Genomic DNA, 18,144 nt, shown 5'->3' on the forward strand with positions numbered 1-18,144 from the left:
TAAGCTTTCACTTCTCATGCCCACACGCAACGATTGCAACACATCAAATGAGCTAACGTTGAGAGTGAAATGGAACGTAAAATGCATTAGTGTCATTAAAGCAAGTAAGGAACACATTACTATCTTATACTGCTGCCATTTGTCTAATAATTAACTTGTATTGTTTTATCTGAGATTTTTAATAAAATTGTATTGATGCCCTCTTTTTTAAACCACAGACTGGGATGACCTTAACGTATGATCCTGCAGCTGCTTTACATAATGGGTAAGCTTAATTGCACCAATTGTGCACATTTTATGAAATTATACCCTTGTGGTTCATGCAAATTCAGTTTTTTTTTACCGAATGTTAACATATTTGAAATTCTGTGCCTACCTCTAATTTAGCAGTCTTTTCATTTAATTAAATTTCTTAATCCTAATTTTTACTACTGGTGTTGAATATCGTGTTGAATATGGTGTAAAATATATAAAATCATTGTAAACAAAACTTTATCATGCCATTGTCAATTCTTATTTCTGAAAGTGAAGTTAAATTGATGACAAATCCCGACTCAACAAAAACAAGTAAAATGAAAACTTGAAAATGCTAAACAACAGCTTTACTTTCTCGATTTAAAGCTTTCGTGACTGCAGGGATTCATCTTCTTGGTTCTTTCGGTAAAGTCACGTAGAAGGGAAGTAATAAAATAATAAAAATAAAACATAATACAATTATTCTCACGACGTTTCGGCCACAACGCAAGCAGCCGTCCTCAGGTGAAGAATTCTTCTTGTGGCCGAAACGTCGTGAGAATTATTTTATTATGTATTATTTTTATTATTTTATTACTTCCCTTCTACGTGACTTTACCGAAAGAACCAAGAAAACAGCTTTACTCTTGGTATAATGATAACCCTGATTGGAGTTGTTACACTTTGTTGCGTGTCATAGGTTTTATTCTACACCGTACAGCATGGCAGCTAACCGCATGGTGTCCCACACTCAGATGGCACCGTACCTGGCTGCTAGCCCCATCTCCACATATCAGGTACCACAACACCTACACTCGAGACTGCATTACGCAATTCTCATTTCCAGGAGCCATGTAAATCGAGTTCGAATTAAAAACAAATTGTATCCTGCCAGCACGTTGCAATTTGTTTGTGTCAACTGGAGTTGGCTGTTAATTAGGGCGTGGTCAGAATTATCTTTGGCCACGGTTTTTTCAGGGTCTGGCTTGAATTTCCGAAGTCGGAATTCTAACTGAACGGGAACACACACCACGAAACATGTTTTAAGACAAAAAGGCTGTAAGCGGTGGGATAATAAGAATAATAATTTTACATTGATTTTAACATCAAACAATTGACGTTTAATTTTGTCAGTGATATGGTCTTGACATTTTTCCTGTGGGAAGTCTTAATCTGGGAGTGTTTCTGGGAAAGATTTCCCCAACTGGTGATAACTCGACCTGCTCAGCAAATCATGAAAACGCCAATCTTTATTTGCTAACTTGAGTTGTCACTCGACTTTAGTTCTGGGAGAAGTAAGGTCAACCCAGTCCAACGCAGGGTTACTTGAGTTGGTTGTTCCATGGACACAGGGTACAAGTGTGCTAATAGGTGTGGGTAATGTGGTCTGCTTGAAAACGATTAATTTATTGATCGGTGTTTTAAAAAGCTAAAATAAGACAAATGTTTACTAAACAAAGGTTTACATAACTACAATACAAATAATTCCAAATCAAATTCATTACACACTCATAATTAAAAATGTACAGTATTTGTTTCCCCATTAAAAAAAAAAACCTGCATATACACTTCAATTCGAGTAGTATTCAACACGATGTTGGACATTACCCAAAGGTGAAATGATGAGTAGAATATACCAACGCTCTAAGCTTAGCAACACGAACCATTAATTAGCACATTGGGAATTCTGGGATGCATGCTTTTCATGAAATGTTCATACTCACAGTGAGGTAAGTGGGAAGCAAGGCATCGAAATAGCCAAACGAATGTGTACGTACGTGACTCTCTCGCAAGCATTGCAATGTTTACATACATGGTGTGTGACTGCGAGTATTTTAATGTGCATGTACATGGTGGGTGAATGTGCTCTGCAGGTTCACAGCACGTCCTGGATGCCCCAGCAGCAGTATGTAATGCCACCAGCGGTAAGCCATATCAGCAGGAACAGAGGTGCAATAATTCCCTCAATTAGGGAGCAGGCACACAGAGCCAAACCAGCCCTCCTTCAGGCACACTGGCATTTCTTAATGGATTAACATCACAGGTGACATTCACTAAACTAGGCCAAGTTATCCCTTAAATGTAACGCCAGTGGGTATACTTTTGTTTACAGCATATCAGTCAAAGTAATATGTTTTGCATGAAAAGTAATTGTGTGGAAATAGTTTATTTGATCGAATTATGTTTATTTTGCTGGACATTTTCTTTTCCACTACATGTCCTTAAATTAATTTCTCCACGTATATGTTGTATTTATCTACAGCTTTCAAGCTGTCGATACATAATTTATTGATACTATTTTAATAATAAAATCAAGGTTGGTCATGGAAGAGTCATTTCTCGTGTCCTCATAAATTAATCAAGGACAGTAACATCTCCTGTGCATACTGCTACACGCAAACATGTTTTCCATCTTCCTGTCATGATAGCGTAACACTGCACTGTGTGGCTTGTATGGCCTCCAGGGCGCTGTGATATCTCCTTCCTTGGATCACACCATGTCCTTGCAGCAGGCGGGAATGATGGGACCCCTCGCCCAGCAGATGAGTCACCTGTCATTGGGCAGCACACCCACCGTAAGTATCGTGATAAAAGCACAGACGCGGATGGCCTTAAGAAAGCCAGCGTTGAGCTCGGATAACAAAAAAAAAACCTTTCATGAATAAAAGCTACCCTTTATTCATTTTCTTGTTATGTTTATTGGTCACATATCACAAATAATGTTTCGTTTTTCTGCAGTTGACATCTAATTTGAAAAGATGCAACAAAATATACCTTTATTTTTTTTTACTTTTTCCATATTACCTGTGAAAATATTATTTCGTTTTTACAATTAATAACACACTGTGAATGCATTACTATGCAGTACTAATTTAACGTGCAGTATCTTTAAAAATCCCTGTGATCTCCCTTTCCCACACTACATGTTATTTCTAACAATTCCATCATACAGCATAAGCAAATCCATGTATCTATTTAAGCTAATTATACATTAACCAAGTAATTAATTCTGTTCTCTAATTATTAGGCACACAGCCTAATCAATAATTTATGCATGCTGGAATTTATCTAATGGCTTCACATTTGAGTGGGTTAAATTGACTTTTTTTGAAAGCTGGAAGACATGTCTTTGACACCTGTATCAAAGACTGCCACCTGGTGCACCATCTTAATACAGCACCTGTAGAGATATGCTGGTCAGAGACAAAGGTCATCAACAAGGTTGTGACAGTTGAGAACCACGGCTCTGTGGTTGCAGGTATAGCTACATAAGTAATAGACTATATGGAGAGTTTTGTATGATTAAGGTGGGCTGTTGTGGATTAAATATTTACCCATGTTGTTTTTTTTGACAGTACATGACAACCGGACACCAGGGCACTTACATCCCCCAGTACACCCCTATCAATGCCTCATCAATCGATGTAAGTTTTACCTTTGACTCTTAGATTATTTGATATGGCCTTTAATAATACACATGTGCTGACATTGCCTATCAGAATCATTAAGTACACTAACTACTGTGTACTTATTGTCTTTTACAAAATCATAACATTGTGATATTCTCTGGGAGGTTGCTTGCCATCTACTCAAAAAACCATCTCAAATGTACTTAGTTATACAGTTGAACTCTGCGGCCATATGGGGATGGTTTTTTAGTGGAACCTGTAATCTGCGACAAACTAATAATTACTCCAAAAATCCACAACAAATATTTGCAGGGACGTAGATAGAGAAAATAATAACAATAAAATAATAAAAATACAAATAAAGTGAATTCAATAAAAATAAAAAATAAAGTGAATTCACTTTATTTTTAATTAAAATTTTATTGTTGTTATTTTCTATCTACATGACTTTACCAAAAGATACATAGAATATTAATTCCTGCAGTCACGAAAGTTTTAAGTCAAAATTTTAACATTTGCAGATTAAAGGAACTGCATGGAATGTGACTAATAAACACTCCAAATGTCTCGATTTAAAGCTTTCGTGACTGCAGTGATTCATCTTCTTGGTTCTTTCGGTAAAGTCACGTAGAAGGGAAGTAATAAAATAATAAAAATAAAACATAATAAAATAATATAATAAAATAATTATTTTTTTATACGTATTTTATTATGTTTTATTTTTATTATTTTATTACTTCCCTTCTACGTGACTTTACCGAAAGAACCAAGAAGATGACTCCAAATGTCGTGAGAATATTACAAATTGTAGGATTTTCACTATTTATTTCCAAAACCTAAATGTAGAAAATATCCCGTCATCTCATTCCCATCACAGTGTCTCCCGAATTTTACGAAGAATTCGCCACCCTCCCCAAAATGTGAACTTTAGAATTTTCAAAATGCCCTCAGGAGAGGCTCTCTATAAAGCTCCATCTAGTGGAGGCCTTCCGCCAGCAGTGGTGGGAGCAAGCATTTGCAGGGCTGTGCCTAAATTTCGATTTAAAGCTTTCGTGACTGCAGGGATTCATCTTCTTGGTTCTTTCGGTAAAGTCACGTAGAAGGGAAGTAATAAAATAATAAAAATAACACATAATAAAATAATTCTCACGACGTTTCGGCCACAAGAAGGATTCTTCACCTGAGGACGGCTGCTTGCGTTGTGGCCGAAACGTCGTGAGAATGATTTTATTATGTTTTATTTTTATTATTTTATTATTTCCCTTCTACGTGACTTTACCGAAAGAACCAAGAAGAGGGCTGTGCCTGTTTAAGCCTCTTTAGATTCTGAGTTCCTTTCGGATTTGTTTTCTTTATAACAATATGCATTTCAATCTTGATTTGAAGCTTTCGTTACTGCAGGAATCCATATTCTTGGTTGTTTCGGTAATGTCACGTAGGTAGAAAATAAAATAACATTTTATGCATTTCTTTACATTGGAATTCTCTCTTTTAGGACTCTAGCGGGCAGCAACAAGGAGTCTCTATGGAGGCCACAGAGCATACCCAGTACTCATACCAACAAGCAAAGTGATGCAAGGTATGAATATATACTGTTGTATTGAGATATTGTACCACATCGCACACTCCCGAAATTTGGAATTAAACTGTTTGAACATAGCTGTTTCTTTTTGATATTGAGCGTGATTGCTTTTTTTCTATTAAAAGTACGGTATTTTTTTTCAGATGAAGCCTGACTTGAAAACTGGCTGATGAAGAGATCAAAGTTGCCTTCAACCTGAAGTGCTTTTGGCATGGATGCAATTTTATTATTATTGTTCACTACGGAAAGGTTAAATTTTAATATCCACGAAATGTCAATTCAAATAACTTTTCCACATCCCTACTTTCACACCATCTGTACTTGTAATATGTTTATTTTACCAAAAGTCATTTAAAGAAAAAAACTTGAAATTATCAAAAGATATATTTTATAAAATCTTTGTTTTGTGGGTTCTGATGGTGCTTATATTACCGTGATAACTGATTTTTTTTTTAAATCAGTGTTACATTGACTCTGCCAGGATTTCCTAAACATCCTGGAACATTTACAGCACAGTCTTTGGCTTTGCTACATCCATTTATAGCATAATCAGAACTTTTCTGGGTCATTTTGTTTGTGGGAACTGGTGGGGCTTTAAGGCAATGGTGTTTGTGATTTGTATTTATTTATTTTGTCATTGGTGTTGTAAATCTTTCAAAGAATGTTCAAAGAAAATGATCAGCAGTTGTTTTCGCCTTATTTTATAGTTTTGGCTTTTGTGTGTCCTCTGAAATATTGATTGCAATTAAAATTTCTGTCATTGAGACTGTAGGACATGCGAATTGCTGGTGATTGGTGTATATTCTTGCCGTGCTGTAGGTAATGTTTTCGATGTAATAGTATGTTACGTCATTGCGGTCTTCATTCTTAGAAGATGTTTTCCTTCATTGTTTTTGTTACAAAAGTAAATTTATGGATTTTTCTGATTTAACGTTTGATACTTGTTTTAAATGGGAAAACTAATTCTGAAATCTTGTAGGATAGATTTTATGAAAAAGAGATACTGCTATTTAAATAAAATGACAAAAACAACAAAAAAGCAAAACAAAAAAACCTAAAAATACCTTTGTGAAGCGGGATTTGGAGTGGAAATCTGTATGTTTAGATATGAGTGCTGATAATCTAAGTGAGAATGTTTTTGAGAAGTTATTTTGAACCAATCATAGACTAGTTTTAATAGAAATAAGGTTTATCTTTGTGTTGAATACTTCCTAAACCTTCACAGCAAGAAGACGGTCAACAAACTTTAGTTGATTTCAAAATAATGATGTTTTTAACAATGCATTAAAAAAAAACGTTACAGTAATGGTAATAATATATATTAGTTTTGAACGTGTAAGGGCTGTGTGCTGGCATGGAATCAGACTGTCACTTGTTTCTGGAAAACAACAATGAGGACACGATTATTAGGATTGTTCAGCCAGAAGAGGAGAAAATAGCACTTGTGTGAGTTGCAGTTGTGGAACATGCTTTGGTCAGGTTGGGTCATTAACCAAAGACTTGGATGTTCTCGTAGCTAAGTAAAATCTTTGGTTTTGTTTTGGCATGAATGTGCAGGGCAAGTGTGCGCTTTTGTTTTTCTAGGTGCATTTAAATGAAGGCTTAAAACAAATAAAAAAACTGGTGTGTGCACCATAGTTATTGAAAGTTAAAGGGCAGTCTCTCCCAGGTTTGTTCCCTTGGAATATGCAAAGGCTTCCATCATGCTTCAAGCTGGAAGGGTTACTGGGAATTAAGTCTTCCAGTGGGGATACCTCCTGCTTTGTACCAGGAGATGCAGATGATGATATCTACCTCAGATTGTTTCTTCAATGTCGGCAGCTTGCGTGGTCACAATGGGCACGTGTTGTAAGCGCTGCATTCATGAGTTTGAAGTTGTGTATGTGGGCACGTCTTTAAAGCAAGCCTGATGTTGTTGCACAGAAAAGAGTATATCCCAAGGAGCAATGATGGTAATACAACTTGTGGAGAGTCTGCAAGGTGTGCTTTTACTGAAAAGTGCTTCTCGTGTGGCTGCCTATCCAGATAGCATTGCCCTGTTCTTTAAAGAATGGGAAAATTGTCCTGCTCATTGTGTTCGATTGTAAATGTCAAATTACCTTTTTAAAGCTCTACAATTTATGCTGCTATATTTTCAATGGCCAGTTAGTCACAGATCGATTGGTTAAGCTGGCCGATTCGAATAAACGCAACACCATAGCCACATTCACCGCGTTTGCAATGTGGAATAGATTAATTGATATTGGATATATGCAGTTTAAAATACATTGACTAAAGTAATTATTAGAAATATTTTAACATACCCATTGATGCTGCTTTAAATTATGCGACTTTGTTGTTTACGAACAATACACCATTTCCACCATGTCTTGTTTTATGTACATAGAGCAGCTTCCACTGTCGTATGTAGACAGATGTTAAATTATCAAAAGTATAATTTATAAGAAAGGCCTTTTGTACAGAATGAGATACGTGTATATGATCACAAGAGTGAATGATTTGTTTTTTTAATTTGTGTTTGTGCTGCCTGGACTTGCCAGTGGGAATTGTATCAGTGCCCCTTTTGGATGATTTTTTGAATTTTCACGCTGATGGTAAATGACTTTGCTGTAGAATTGTGGGGGTTAATGCTGTTTGGAGCTCAGAGTGAAATGCTCTGTGCCAACAAAAAAAAACGAATAAAAAGAATATTTCATTGGTTGTGGTGGATGTTTTTTTTTGCAATTGTAGTACCGTACTGTGTTTCATTGCGTCGAGTGATTGTTTTGTGTAGTAACATTGTGCGGATAGATTTTAGCACGTGACTGTCCACACACCACATGAGTGTGATGTCTGCAAAAAAAATAAACTGCTTCTTTACATATCACTTAAACTAATAGTTACAAATTTTTCTTGAACCCAAATTTTACAAATGTGCTATCAGTATGTATATACCAGGGACGTACGGTCAGGGGAGGCAGGGGAGGCAGAGCCTCACCTGACATACTCCAATTAAAATAGCTGTTACGAAAAGTAAAAAAAAAGAATCAAAATAAATATTAAGATTTTTCCACTGATCTGTTATAAATGTTATTTCTGTACGATATCCAATCATTTTTATAGTAAAAATTGCCAAATTTGCGGAAACTCCGTTGCAAATACAGGAAGAGAAGAGAGGTGAGGCAGCGACGAGCTCAGCCTCCCCTCTGATTGCGCAACCCCTCAGTAACTGGATGGAGCGTAGGCAATAAGCGCGTGCCTGTCACTATCTCAGTATGTCACCAATGTAATGTTTGTAGACCCATTCACTTCATGTCCTCGCCTTCCATACTCCAGGTAACCTATTTCACGTATGTGTATAAAGATATTTAGGCTCGCTGGTCTCGTCATGAAACTGCAATGAAAAAACACCAGGGGAGGCAGCTATCACATCTGCCTCACTGAGGGGGATGTGTCTAACATGCCCCCCTCATTGAGGCCACGCCCCTCTGAGGCCACGCCCCCCTCAGTGTGTGAATCTGGCTCTGACACGAGCCAGTGCCTCCCCAGCCATTGACCTCACCGCACGTCAACTGGTATGCACTGCATTTTGAACTTTTGTCGCACGAAACGTATTCAACCGTGCTAATCGGAGCATCATGTCATTAGATTAAATGTCCATCAGATCTGAGAGCATTGTGAGGCTTCGTCAGGTGACGACCCAATGAAACTAACACCACAGAGGTAACTCTATCCCTTGGATTCAGTCGGGGGAAGCACCTCCCCTCTCCGCCCTGCATGCAAAAATAGAGTTCGTCACTGGACAGTCAACCCGATATTTTAGTTCTCAGAGCTGGCATTTATCCACATCAAGTGAAGTCCAAACTTTAATGTAATTGAGTTTTTTTGTATTCGTGCAGTGTGACCAGTCTGAGACCATTAACTCGCCACACTTGAGAACCCAGTTTACATCACAAGCAGCTTGGCCTGGATTTTAACCCACGTAGCTCGGTCGTGCAAGCTCAGCACTCTGACCTATTGAGCCCCTCAAATCTAAAAACCGGTTCAAATATCACCACACCTGTCAACCCAGTGAAGGAGCTCAAGAAGAACATGGAGGTCACAGATAAGAGCAAAGAGGTTTCGTTTATTCGTGAAATATTGAAAATCTTCGACTTATTGCCAAGGCTACATGTAGTACAGTTTCAGTGATACTGATCAATGGACTGCATTGGTAGTGTCATAATCAACACTGCCAAATAACAGTAGGAATTCTGTACTATAATAGGCAATAGGCCTTAAAAGTCATTACCATACTGCATCACTGATACCTGTCAACCCCTTATCACTGCCTACCTTATTACAGACCAATTCAGAGCTTATTGGTCACTTCGTGCCCTTATAAATCTCAGCGTCCATCCTACAAAGTCCCATCACAAGGGAAAAACACAAATAGACAACAAAAATGTTGCCCGTATTGATACGGGCTGTACCTCCGCATAGACCTGAAAACCCAATTTCCCCTGTACAAGAATACGGGGTAACCCGTATGGGTCCACAGCTATACACCAACCACCACCAACCACCACCAACCACCGACATCATCATCATTACTCGCCACTGACGTGACCCGCGAAGTAGCCGGTGCTGGTGGTGGCCAGAGGTCGCAAACGGGTTTTGATTTGATTATTGGTTTTTTACCGTTTTATCTGGCAACAAAACTGACACCTTTTTTTGCAAGGAGTCATGTTTGCATAGACCACAATACCTGCAGTCATAATGCAAACAAAAAACACAACTCTGAAAATGTATGCACTGTCCTTGAAGTTGATTGGTCCACACCCGAGACAGCTTTCCTTAGAGCCTAGTCTCACATGGTGTTGGACCAGATGACGCATTATGACTGCAGGTATTGTGGTCTATGCAAACATGACTCCTTGTAAAAAAGGTGTCAGTTTTGTTGCCAGATAAAAGGGTAAACAACCAATAATCATATTTTGCTACTGGCAAATGAGGTTCCAATGGGGTTTTGATTCCTTACCCGTACCCGGCCGCACCAGGGGTACCCGTTCCCTACCCATACCCTACCCGAAATGAGTGACAAACGGTTACTCACCAGTGACGCACGGCCTACCCGTACCCGGCCGCACCAGAGTCGCAAACGGGTACCCGTACCCGTACCTGGCCGGGTACGGGTAGCCGGGTATCGGGTAGGGTACGGGTATCGGGTACCCGATTGCGACCTCTGGTGGTGGCACAGCCCACGGTGACCCCCATCCGTTTGCTGCGTTGTAGCGAATTGATGACTGTGACAACCGAGCCGCCCAGAAATTGACGGCGCGATGGAGGAGGAGGAGGAAGGGGTCATTGCTGGGAAACCCCGGCGCAGACAGACAGACAGCAGGAGAAGCAGCTCGTCGTCTTCCACGTCATGCACTCATCACCATCGCCCCCAGAAACACTCGTAGGACACTAAACACGAGTCCCGAAAGTAGCAATCGCGATGGTGTATAGAGCAGACAGACAGACGCACGTGCATGCGTGTGTGTGTGAGAAACGACGTGGCCCTTGTTCTGAGAATAAGACTCGTCGGGTAGATTTTACTACTGTCTATCCATTGTGCCGGGAGATCACTAACAGCTGACTCATAGCTGACTCATATGTGTCACCTGTGTGGCTATAGCTGACCCATAGCTGTCACCTGCCTGGCTATAGCTGACTCATAGCTGTTACCTGTCTGGCTATAGCTGACCCATAGCTGTCACCTGCCTGGCTATAGCTGACTCATAGCTGTTACCTGTCTGGCTATAGCTGACCCATAGCTGTCACCTGTCTGGCTATAGCTGACTCATAGCTGTCACCTGTCTGGCTATAGCTGACTCATAGCTGTCACCTGTCTGGCTATAGCTGACTCATAGCCATCACCTGTCTAGCTACAGCTGACTCATAGCTGTCACCTGTCTGGCTATAGCTGACTCATAGCTGTCACCTGTCTGGCTATAGCTGATCCATAGCTGTCACCTGTCTCGCTATAGCTGACTCATAGCTGTCACCTGTGTGTCTATAGCTGACTCATAGCTGTTTCCTTTCTGGCTACGGCTGACTCATAGCTGTCACCTGTCTGGCTATAGCTGACCCATAGCTGTCACCTGTCTCGCTATAGCTGACTCATAGCTGTCACCTGTGTGTCTATAGCTGACTCATAGCTGTTACCTGTCTGGCTACAGCTGACTCATAGCTGTCACCTGCCTGGCTACAGCTGACTCATAGCTGTCACCTGTCTGGCTATAGCTGACTCATAGCTGTCACCTGTCTGGCTATAGCTGACTCATAGCTGTCACCTGTCTGGCTATAGCTGACTCATAGCTGTCACCTGTCTGGCTATAGCTGGCTCATAGCTGTCACCTGCCTGGCTACAGCTGACTCATAGCTGTCACCTGTCTGGCTATAGCTGACTCATAGCTGTCACCTGTCTGGCTATAGCTGACTCATAGCTGTCACCTGTCTGGCTATAGCTGACTCATAGCTGTCACCTGTCTGGCTATAGCTGACTCATAGCTGTCACCTGTGTGGCTATAGCTGACTCATAGCTGTCACCTGTCTGGCTATAGCTGACTCATAGCTGTCACCTGTGTGGCTATAGCTGACTCATAGCTGTCACCTGTGTGGCTATATCTGACTCATAGCTGCCACCTGTCTCGCTACAGCTGACTCATAGCTGTCACCTGTGTAGCTACAGCTGACTCATAGCTGTCACCTGTCTGGCTTTATCATCAGCAGCAGCCATGCTCATTCAAAGGTCCATCTTGCACAGGGTCAATGTTCCCTAACGTGGCTGCCACGCTGTGGTTTGTCTTCACCGCCGGCCATCGTCACTTCTCGCCTTGTTCCCTGGCCACGCCCACGGACTTACTTTTCCTAGCAGTACAAATTGTCTCTAACCTTGCGGGTTCTCTCTCATTAATGTGCTCCGCTTTTCGTCTCCCAGTGTAACCCCAAGCATGCACACCGCCAGAACCGGCCCTAGACCTTTGGGGGCCCTAAGCAAAATTTGGTTGGAGGCCCCTTTGATGTATAATTTTTTTCACCCACTAGCTAGCAGAGACTCTAGGGTGCCCTCTGCTGGCCACGGGGCCCTTTGCAATTGCAAGGGTCGCTTAGTGGCTGGGCCGGCTCTGCACACCGCCGTTCGAAACAGAGCAGCAATGAATGTCGTAAATGTGAGCCAGTCATTTGTCATTGTGGGATAACGATCGGGTTTGCAACCAGATGTAGAGAGCATTTGAGCTGCCAACAATATTTGTTTCCGACAATGTGTTTACAAATCGTGCGCGTTGATGTACCTGCGTTTCCATGCCTCCGTCGTAAGCAATGGAGCTGGAGGGATGCTCGCCAGAGTCTCGTCGCTACCTGATCGAGTGCTTTATGCCAGAAATACAAAAGCTCGTGCAGCCTCATCCTGTGTTGCCTCTTTTAATTGTCACATTGAGCGAGTAAGAACGCCAGCAGGTCGAGAGCGTGGAGAAAACATGTAAGAACAAAGCCGCGAAGCTTCTCTTTGACAAGATTAAGATGAAAGTCGGAGAACATCGCTGCTTTGCCGAGCTCCTGATGCCCCTGCGAGCAGAGCCGGCCCTAGACCGTTGGGGGCCCTAAGCAAAATTTGGTTGGAGGCCCCTTTGATGTATGATTTTTTTCACCCACGAGCTAGCAGTGACTCTAGGGGGCCCTCTGCTGGCCACGGGGCCCTTTGCAATTGCAAGGGTCGCTTAGTGGCTGGGCCGACTCTGCCTGCGAGTAACGAATCAATTGCACGTGGCGGCATATATTTCTGACGACTCGAATGGTTGTGTCGACCTTCCTCTACCCGAGGAGGAGAACGTTTATGAGATGGAAGTCGAGCTCATTAATCTTTTGGCTCCGATGATCATAAAACAAATTAAGTACTATGAAGTGATGATGGATATGTATGATGTGTTCGATGAAGAAGACATCCGTCAGGTATTAATTTGTCACGTATAGGCTGTGCATCTTGTCATGGTCTACGGCTTGTGAGGCTGCCAATGAACAAAGCCACTTTTCAAGTTTTCAGTTCAGTGCAGTAAACAATCACTATTTTTACAATAGGTTGCTTAAGAATGGCTTGCAGAAAAAAAATATTTTGTGTTTTGTCTGGCACAGACTACGGCCGGCACTGGATTAAGTGTTTGAGGGCTGAGTGCTGTTGTAATTGTGGATGCCCTCTTTGTGCAGTACAGGATAATAATGTAATTCCCTGGGACTGTTTTGCTGTTAACCCATACCCAAAGCCAAACACTAATTTGATAGGTACCATGTTTATTTTAGTTCTGGTGTTTAAATACGATGTATGGATTGCAAATATTTTAATTTCAACACGCAACTTATTGCAACACTATTGTTTTAGTCAATTAAAATTGACATGAAAAATCCCTTGAGGTGGAAGATCTCATTTGCAAGGGTGTCGATTGACATACATAGCAAGCACGTAATGACAAACATTTTAGATCTGTTCAGAACACGGTTTACATTTATGCAATGAATATCACATCCAGACATGTAAATAAAGAAGTAAATACATAATTTAATTGTGCACATCGCAAGCTCATAGATAATTCACTCTATAATGATGTGCAGGTGTGTTTTAATGAAATATTTAATAGGTTGCGGCTGGTGGCATATTTTAGTGCACCTCTAGAATTTATTGCTGTTGGTGTATTAAAATCTCTTGTTAGCTTCAGTGTTATTTTTCACATGGTCCTTGCGAAGACATTTTAATTGATGCCCTTTCCTATTTTTGACGCCACTATATCCTGGCTCCTTTTGTCAGACATTTCCACGGGGTCTAAACGGTTGTGTTTACCCCTTGTTGCAGCGGACAACGCCGTGACTTGATCACAGCTTCAGCGATAACAATCAGGCACTCTGGCCATGACAATGGCCCAACGACACATTAAATGTAGCCCACGGCATCACTCCAATCTTACAATTAAAGGCCTGCTGCAGCCTTTAGACTACTTTTTTTCTGGTAGGAACCTCCTGGTTACACCAGCCCACAGGGGATTATTGTGTCCGTCCGACCGTCGTGCATCCAAAAATGGGAGGGTTGGGGCTGGGTGGAGAGGGGAGGGTGGGGAGGGGCTGGGTGGGGAGGGTGGGGAGGGGCTGGGTGGGGAGGGTGGGGCTGGGTGGGCGGTGGGAGGGGTGGGGCTGGGTGGGGAGGGGTTGGTCACCCCGTGGTGCCCTTATAAAACTCAACGTTTAACCTACTCACGCCGGCTTGTGCCCGTCCTCACAGTCGGCCATATTTGCGGAATACACCACGCCGCCGTTGACCCTGGCCATTGACCGAGCAACCCAACGTTCCTACCAGCTCCCTCCGCAGGAATGTGTTTTTAAACGTAATGTATCACACTCGACTCTGAGAGGGCTGCCCAGGCGTGGGATGCTCTGCCCCAAACAGCCTCCGTGGCCATTCGAGATACGAGCGCAGGGAACGGCAGCCTGCGGCTCTTGAAATATTGTTGTTGTTTTTTTACACCGAATAAATGTTTTTTTTATCTTGTTTTGGTTGCCGATACCTAATGAATAAACACATTCCTGTGGAGGGAGCTGGTAGGAACGTTGGGTTGCTCGGTCAATGGCCAGGGTCAACGGCGGCGTGGTGTATTCCGCAAATATGCCCGACTGTAAGGGCGGGCACAAGCCGGCGTGAGTAGGTTAAACGTTGAGTTTTATAAGGGCACCACGGGGTGACCAGCCCCTCCCCACCCAGCCCCACCCCTCCCACCCCCATCAAGCCCCACCCTCCCCACCCAGCCCCTCCCCACCCTCCCCACTCAGCCCCTCCCCACCCTCCCCTCCCCACCCAGCCCCACCCAGCCCCTCCCCACCCTCCCCACCCAGCCCCTCCCCACCCTGCCCACCCTCCCCTCCCCTCCCCACCCAGCCCCTCCCCACCCTCCCCACCCAGCCCCTCCCCACCCAGCCCCTCCCTCCCCACCCAGCCCCTCCCTGCACGACGGACGGACACAATAATCCCCTGTGGGCTGGTGTAACCAGGAGGTTCCTACCAGTATAATTGCTGCTGATAGCTCTTTGTCTCCGCAGATTCTGGCTGAACCCGAGACGAGGGCCAAAAAGGAAGTTTCTGGCAATTTTAGTGCGCAAGCCACCAGGATGGTTTGACAAATTTATCAATGCGCTGCACCGTAACTGCCACGGAGAACTCGCCATATATCTGCTGGGAAGTGACTCAGGTATGTTTAAACGAGTCTTCACTTTTATGAATATGTTATAATCACATACATTGTTACTTGTCATTGTTTTAAAACCAACAAATATTTTCAGGCAATAAAGCTCCAGCCAAGAAAAGTCCAATTTTGGTGGGCACAGCATTTATGAGCTCTATCATGGTAATGATGTACATTTTTGTTTACGTCTCTTATTTCTTTAGGTTCTAATACAACTGACCAAAAAGCCTGAAAAAGAATGTGAACCTGTAGTTCCAGCATTGGAAGCACACGGAAATCCAGAAGCACGAAACACTGGCACTGGCATCGGTAACAGTGACTCTGCGGAGAATTCGATCGTGTTCTTAGGTTTTTTCGGTAAAGTCACGTAGAAAGTAAAATAAAATAAAAACAAAAATCACGACGTTTCGGAGGCAACACAAGTCTCCGTCATCAGGTGGGACCGTCACAGCCAGATTAGCTGTATCACAGCCAGATTAGCTGTAACTTGATACAGCTAATCTGGCTGTGACGGTCCCACCTGATGACGGAGACTTGTGTTGCCTCCGAAACGTCGTGATTTTTGTTTTTATTTTATTTTACTTTCTACGTGACTTTACCGAAAAAAACCTAAGAAGATGATTCCTTGCAGTCACGAAAGCTTCAAATCTAGAATTAATTCGATCGTGGATGCCGCCTCAAACAATACATTGGAATGTAGCGTGAAAGACCGTGTTGGACCAACGTGCAATCCATCCCGTGAGTATAATAACTACTGTATCGTTTTTAATCAGACGAGTGCATAGGCCGTAAATGTTGCACGTTTATCACTTTTTTTCGTTTCAACTTCCATAGCTGATCAGAGGCTGTCCTAGTAGAGGATGTAAGCACCAGATGCCTGCCATTCATGTCAAAAAATACTTGTAGTAAAATACTTTTGTTGATCTTCTTGGTTCGTTCGGTAAAGTCACGTAGAAGGGAAGTAATAAAATAATAAAAATATAAAAATATGTTTTATTTTTATTATTTTATTACTTCCCTTCTACGTGACTTTACCGAAAGAACCAAGAAGATGAATCCCTGCAGTCACGAAAGCTTTAAATCGAAACTTTTGTTGATGTTTTTGTTATTGCAACTACTGTACAATTATTGTTATTGTGTTTGTTACTGGAAAACAATAGCATGCCTTTTAAGTGCAACAACTGTATCCTCTTATTGCAAATACATCATTAATGTATGGGGAGTACGTGTGATAAAATGCTAATAGTGCTGTCATTCTTATTATAATTATCAGTCTTATTTCCCAGTTTGAATAGGTTATCAATTGAGGTACAGATCGTCCCATGTCAGGTATTTAATTTCTGTGGAAACAATTAATACTGTAAGCAGGTCTGTAAATGTTGGTCCAACAGCTGGTCCAGTTTATTTAATGGTATCCACAGATATTTCGTCTCGTCTTAAATTATTTAGTGATCCTGCGAAGGCAGTGGTGCAAAAGCACAATTAACAACAACAAAATGCCAGAAACTTCGCCTATCATATGTAGTTTTCATATTAAGGCAGCATTATTGAATAATATGTTTGAGTCTTTTATTTTAATAAAGATAGGCTTCAGGGTTTGGCTAAAGATAAAATATAGCAAAACAACATTCATACACAACAAAGTTCACGGAAGATAATATTATAATTGTTGGAGGGACACAACGTATTTAAGGCAAACTGGGATCAAAATCGTGTAATATCGGTAAGGAAGAGCAGTTTGCATTGGGAAAGCATCAGATAGAGACTAAAGGCCATATTGCATTGTGATACGGTGTTTCCTTTTCAGAATTAAAAGAGGATGAACAAGGTGCCGGCTCGTCATCCAATGCGATAACCCTGAGAGGTGGCGCAACTGGCACTTCATGGTGAAAATGTTATCATCTGCGTCCCGACGGGTAGTGGGAAAACCAGGGTGGATGTGTACATCACTCAATATCACTTGAACAAACTGCAGGGCAAAGGGAAAGTCGTCGTCCTCGTGAACAGGGTAATTATCAGTGGGCATTGAACATTCAGTACATATTACAAAAGTAAACTGTTGTTGGTTTTATTGAGAGATGCATTACAATCTGAATGAAGCACCGTTCTTAAAACTATCTATGATGCTTGTAGGGTCATTCATACTTACGTGTTAAGTTATGACTTATGATGTGTCATAATACTGTACTGATCAGAGGTGAAACGATTGACCTTTTGGCAATTTCATAAAAATTGTTAGGATTCAGGGTCGCGATTCGATTGAAGCTAGTGGTTGCAGCTGTTACTTAAACCCATTACACAATTCCCGAGCACAGGCCCAAAGGCTCAAAAACATCAAATGGCTGGCAACAGCACGACAGTTGACATCGATAACATTTAAAACGTCTCTTGATTTCAGCGAGGTTACAGGAGCTTGGTAAAAAAAAAAGACAATGGGAGGGCATTTCAAAGTCGAGCAGTGCGAGGAAAGACGGAGAAAGATAAGTGCTTTGACCTGCACTATTTTTGTGTATGTTATTTAACGTAATATTGTGAGCTTAAGGGTCCATATTAGTTAATGCATTGATGCATTGTTATACTTTATTCTTTATTGTACGAAGATTGTACGTTTCACTTTCATGATGGTGTTGTTCAGGTGGCACTGGTGGACCAGCTGTCAAAAAATGAGTTCAAGCCCCCGCTGAAAGGC

At 41.8% G+C, this 18,144-nt stretch overlaps 1 protein-coding gene across 7 annotated transcripts in view; it reads left to right on the top strand.

Annotated features, from left to right (window-relative positions):
- LOC144943408 (RNA-binding motif, single-stranded-interacting protein 3-like) overlaps positions 1 to 7,921 on the top strand; it is a 148,003-nt gene extending 140,082 nt beyond the window's left edge. For 6 of the 7 annotated variants that reach the window (XM_078870790.1, XM_078870809.1, XM_078870799.1 and 3 more), the window contains 7 exons: positions 219 to 265; positions 935 to 1,031; positions 2,109 to 2,159; positions 2,700 to 2,810; positions 3,591 to 3,659; positions 5,140 to 5,223; positions 5,370 to 7,921. In XM_078870790.1, coding sequence (XP_078726916.1) covers positions 219 to 265; positions 935 to 1,031; positions 2,109 to 2,159; positions 2,700 to 2,810; positions 3,591 to 3,659; positions 5,140 to 5,217 — 453 coding nt within the window. In that variant the 3' untranslated portion in view covers positions 5,218 to 5,223; positions 5,370 to 7,921. The remainder of the gene's footprint in view (positions 1 to 218; positions 266 to 934; positions 1,032 to 2,108; positions 2,160 to 2,699; positions 2,811 to 3,590; positions 3,660 to 5,139; positions 5,224 to 5,369) is intronic. The other variant, XM_078870818.1, reaches the window with a different exon arrangement.
- The last annotated feature ends 10,223 nt before the right edge of the window (positions 7,922 to 18,144 follow it).

Source organism: Lampetra fluviatilis, chromosome 2, assembly GCF_964198595.1.
Source record: "Lampetra fluviatilis chromosome 2, kcLamFluv1.1, whole genome shotgun sequence".
Taxonomy (NCBI): Eukaryota; Metazoa; Chordata; class Hyperoartia; order Petromyzontiformes; family Petromyzontidae; genus Lampetra; species Lampetra fluviatilis.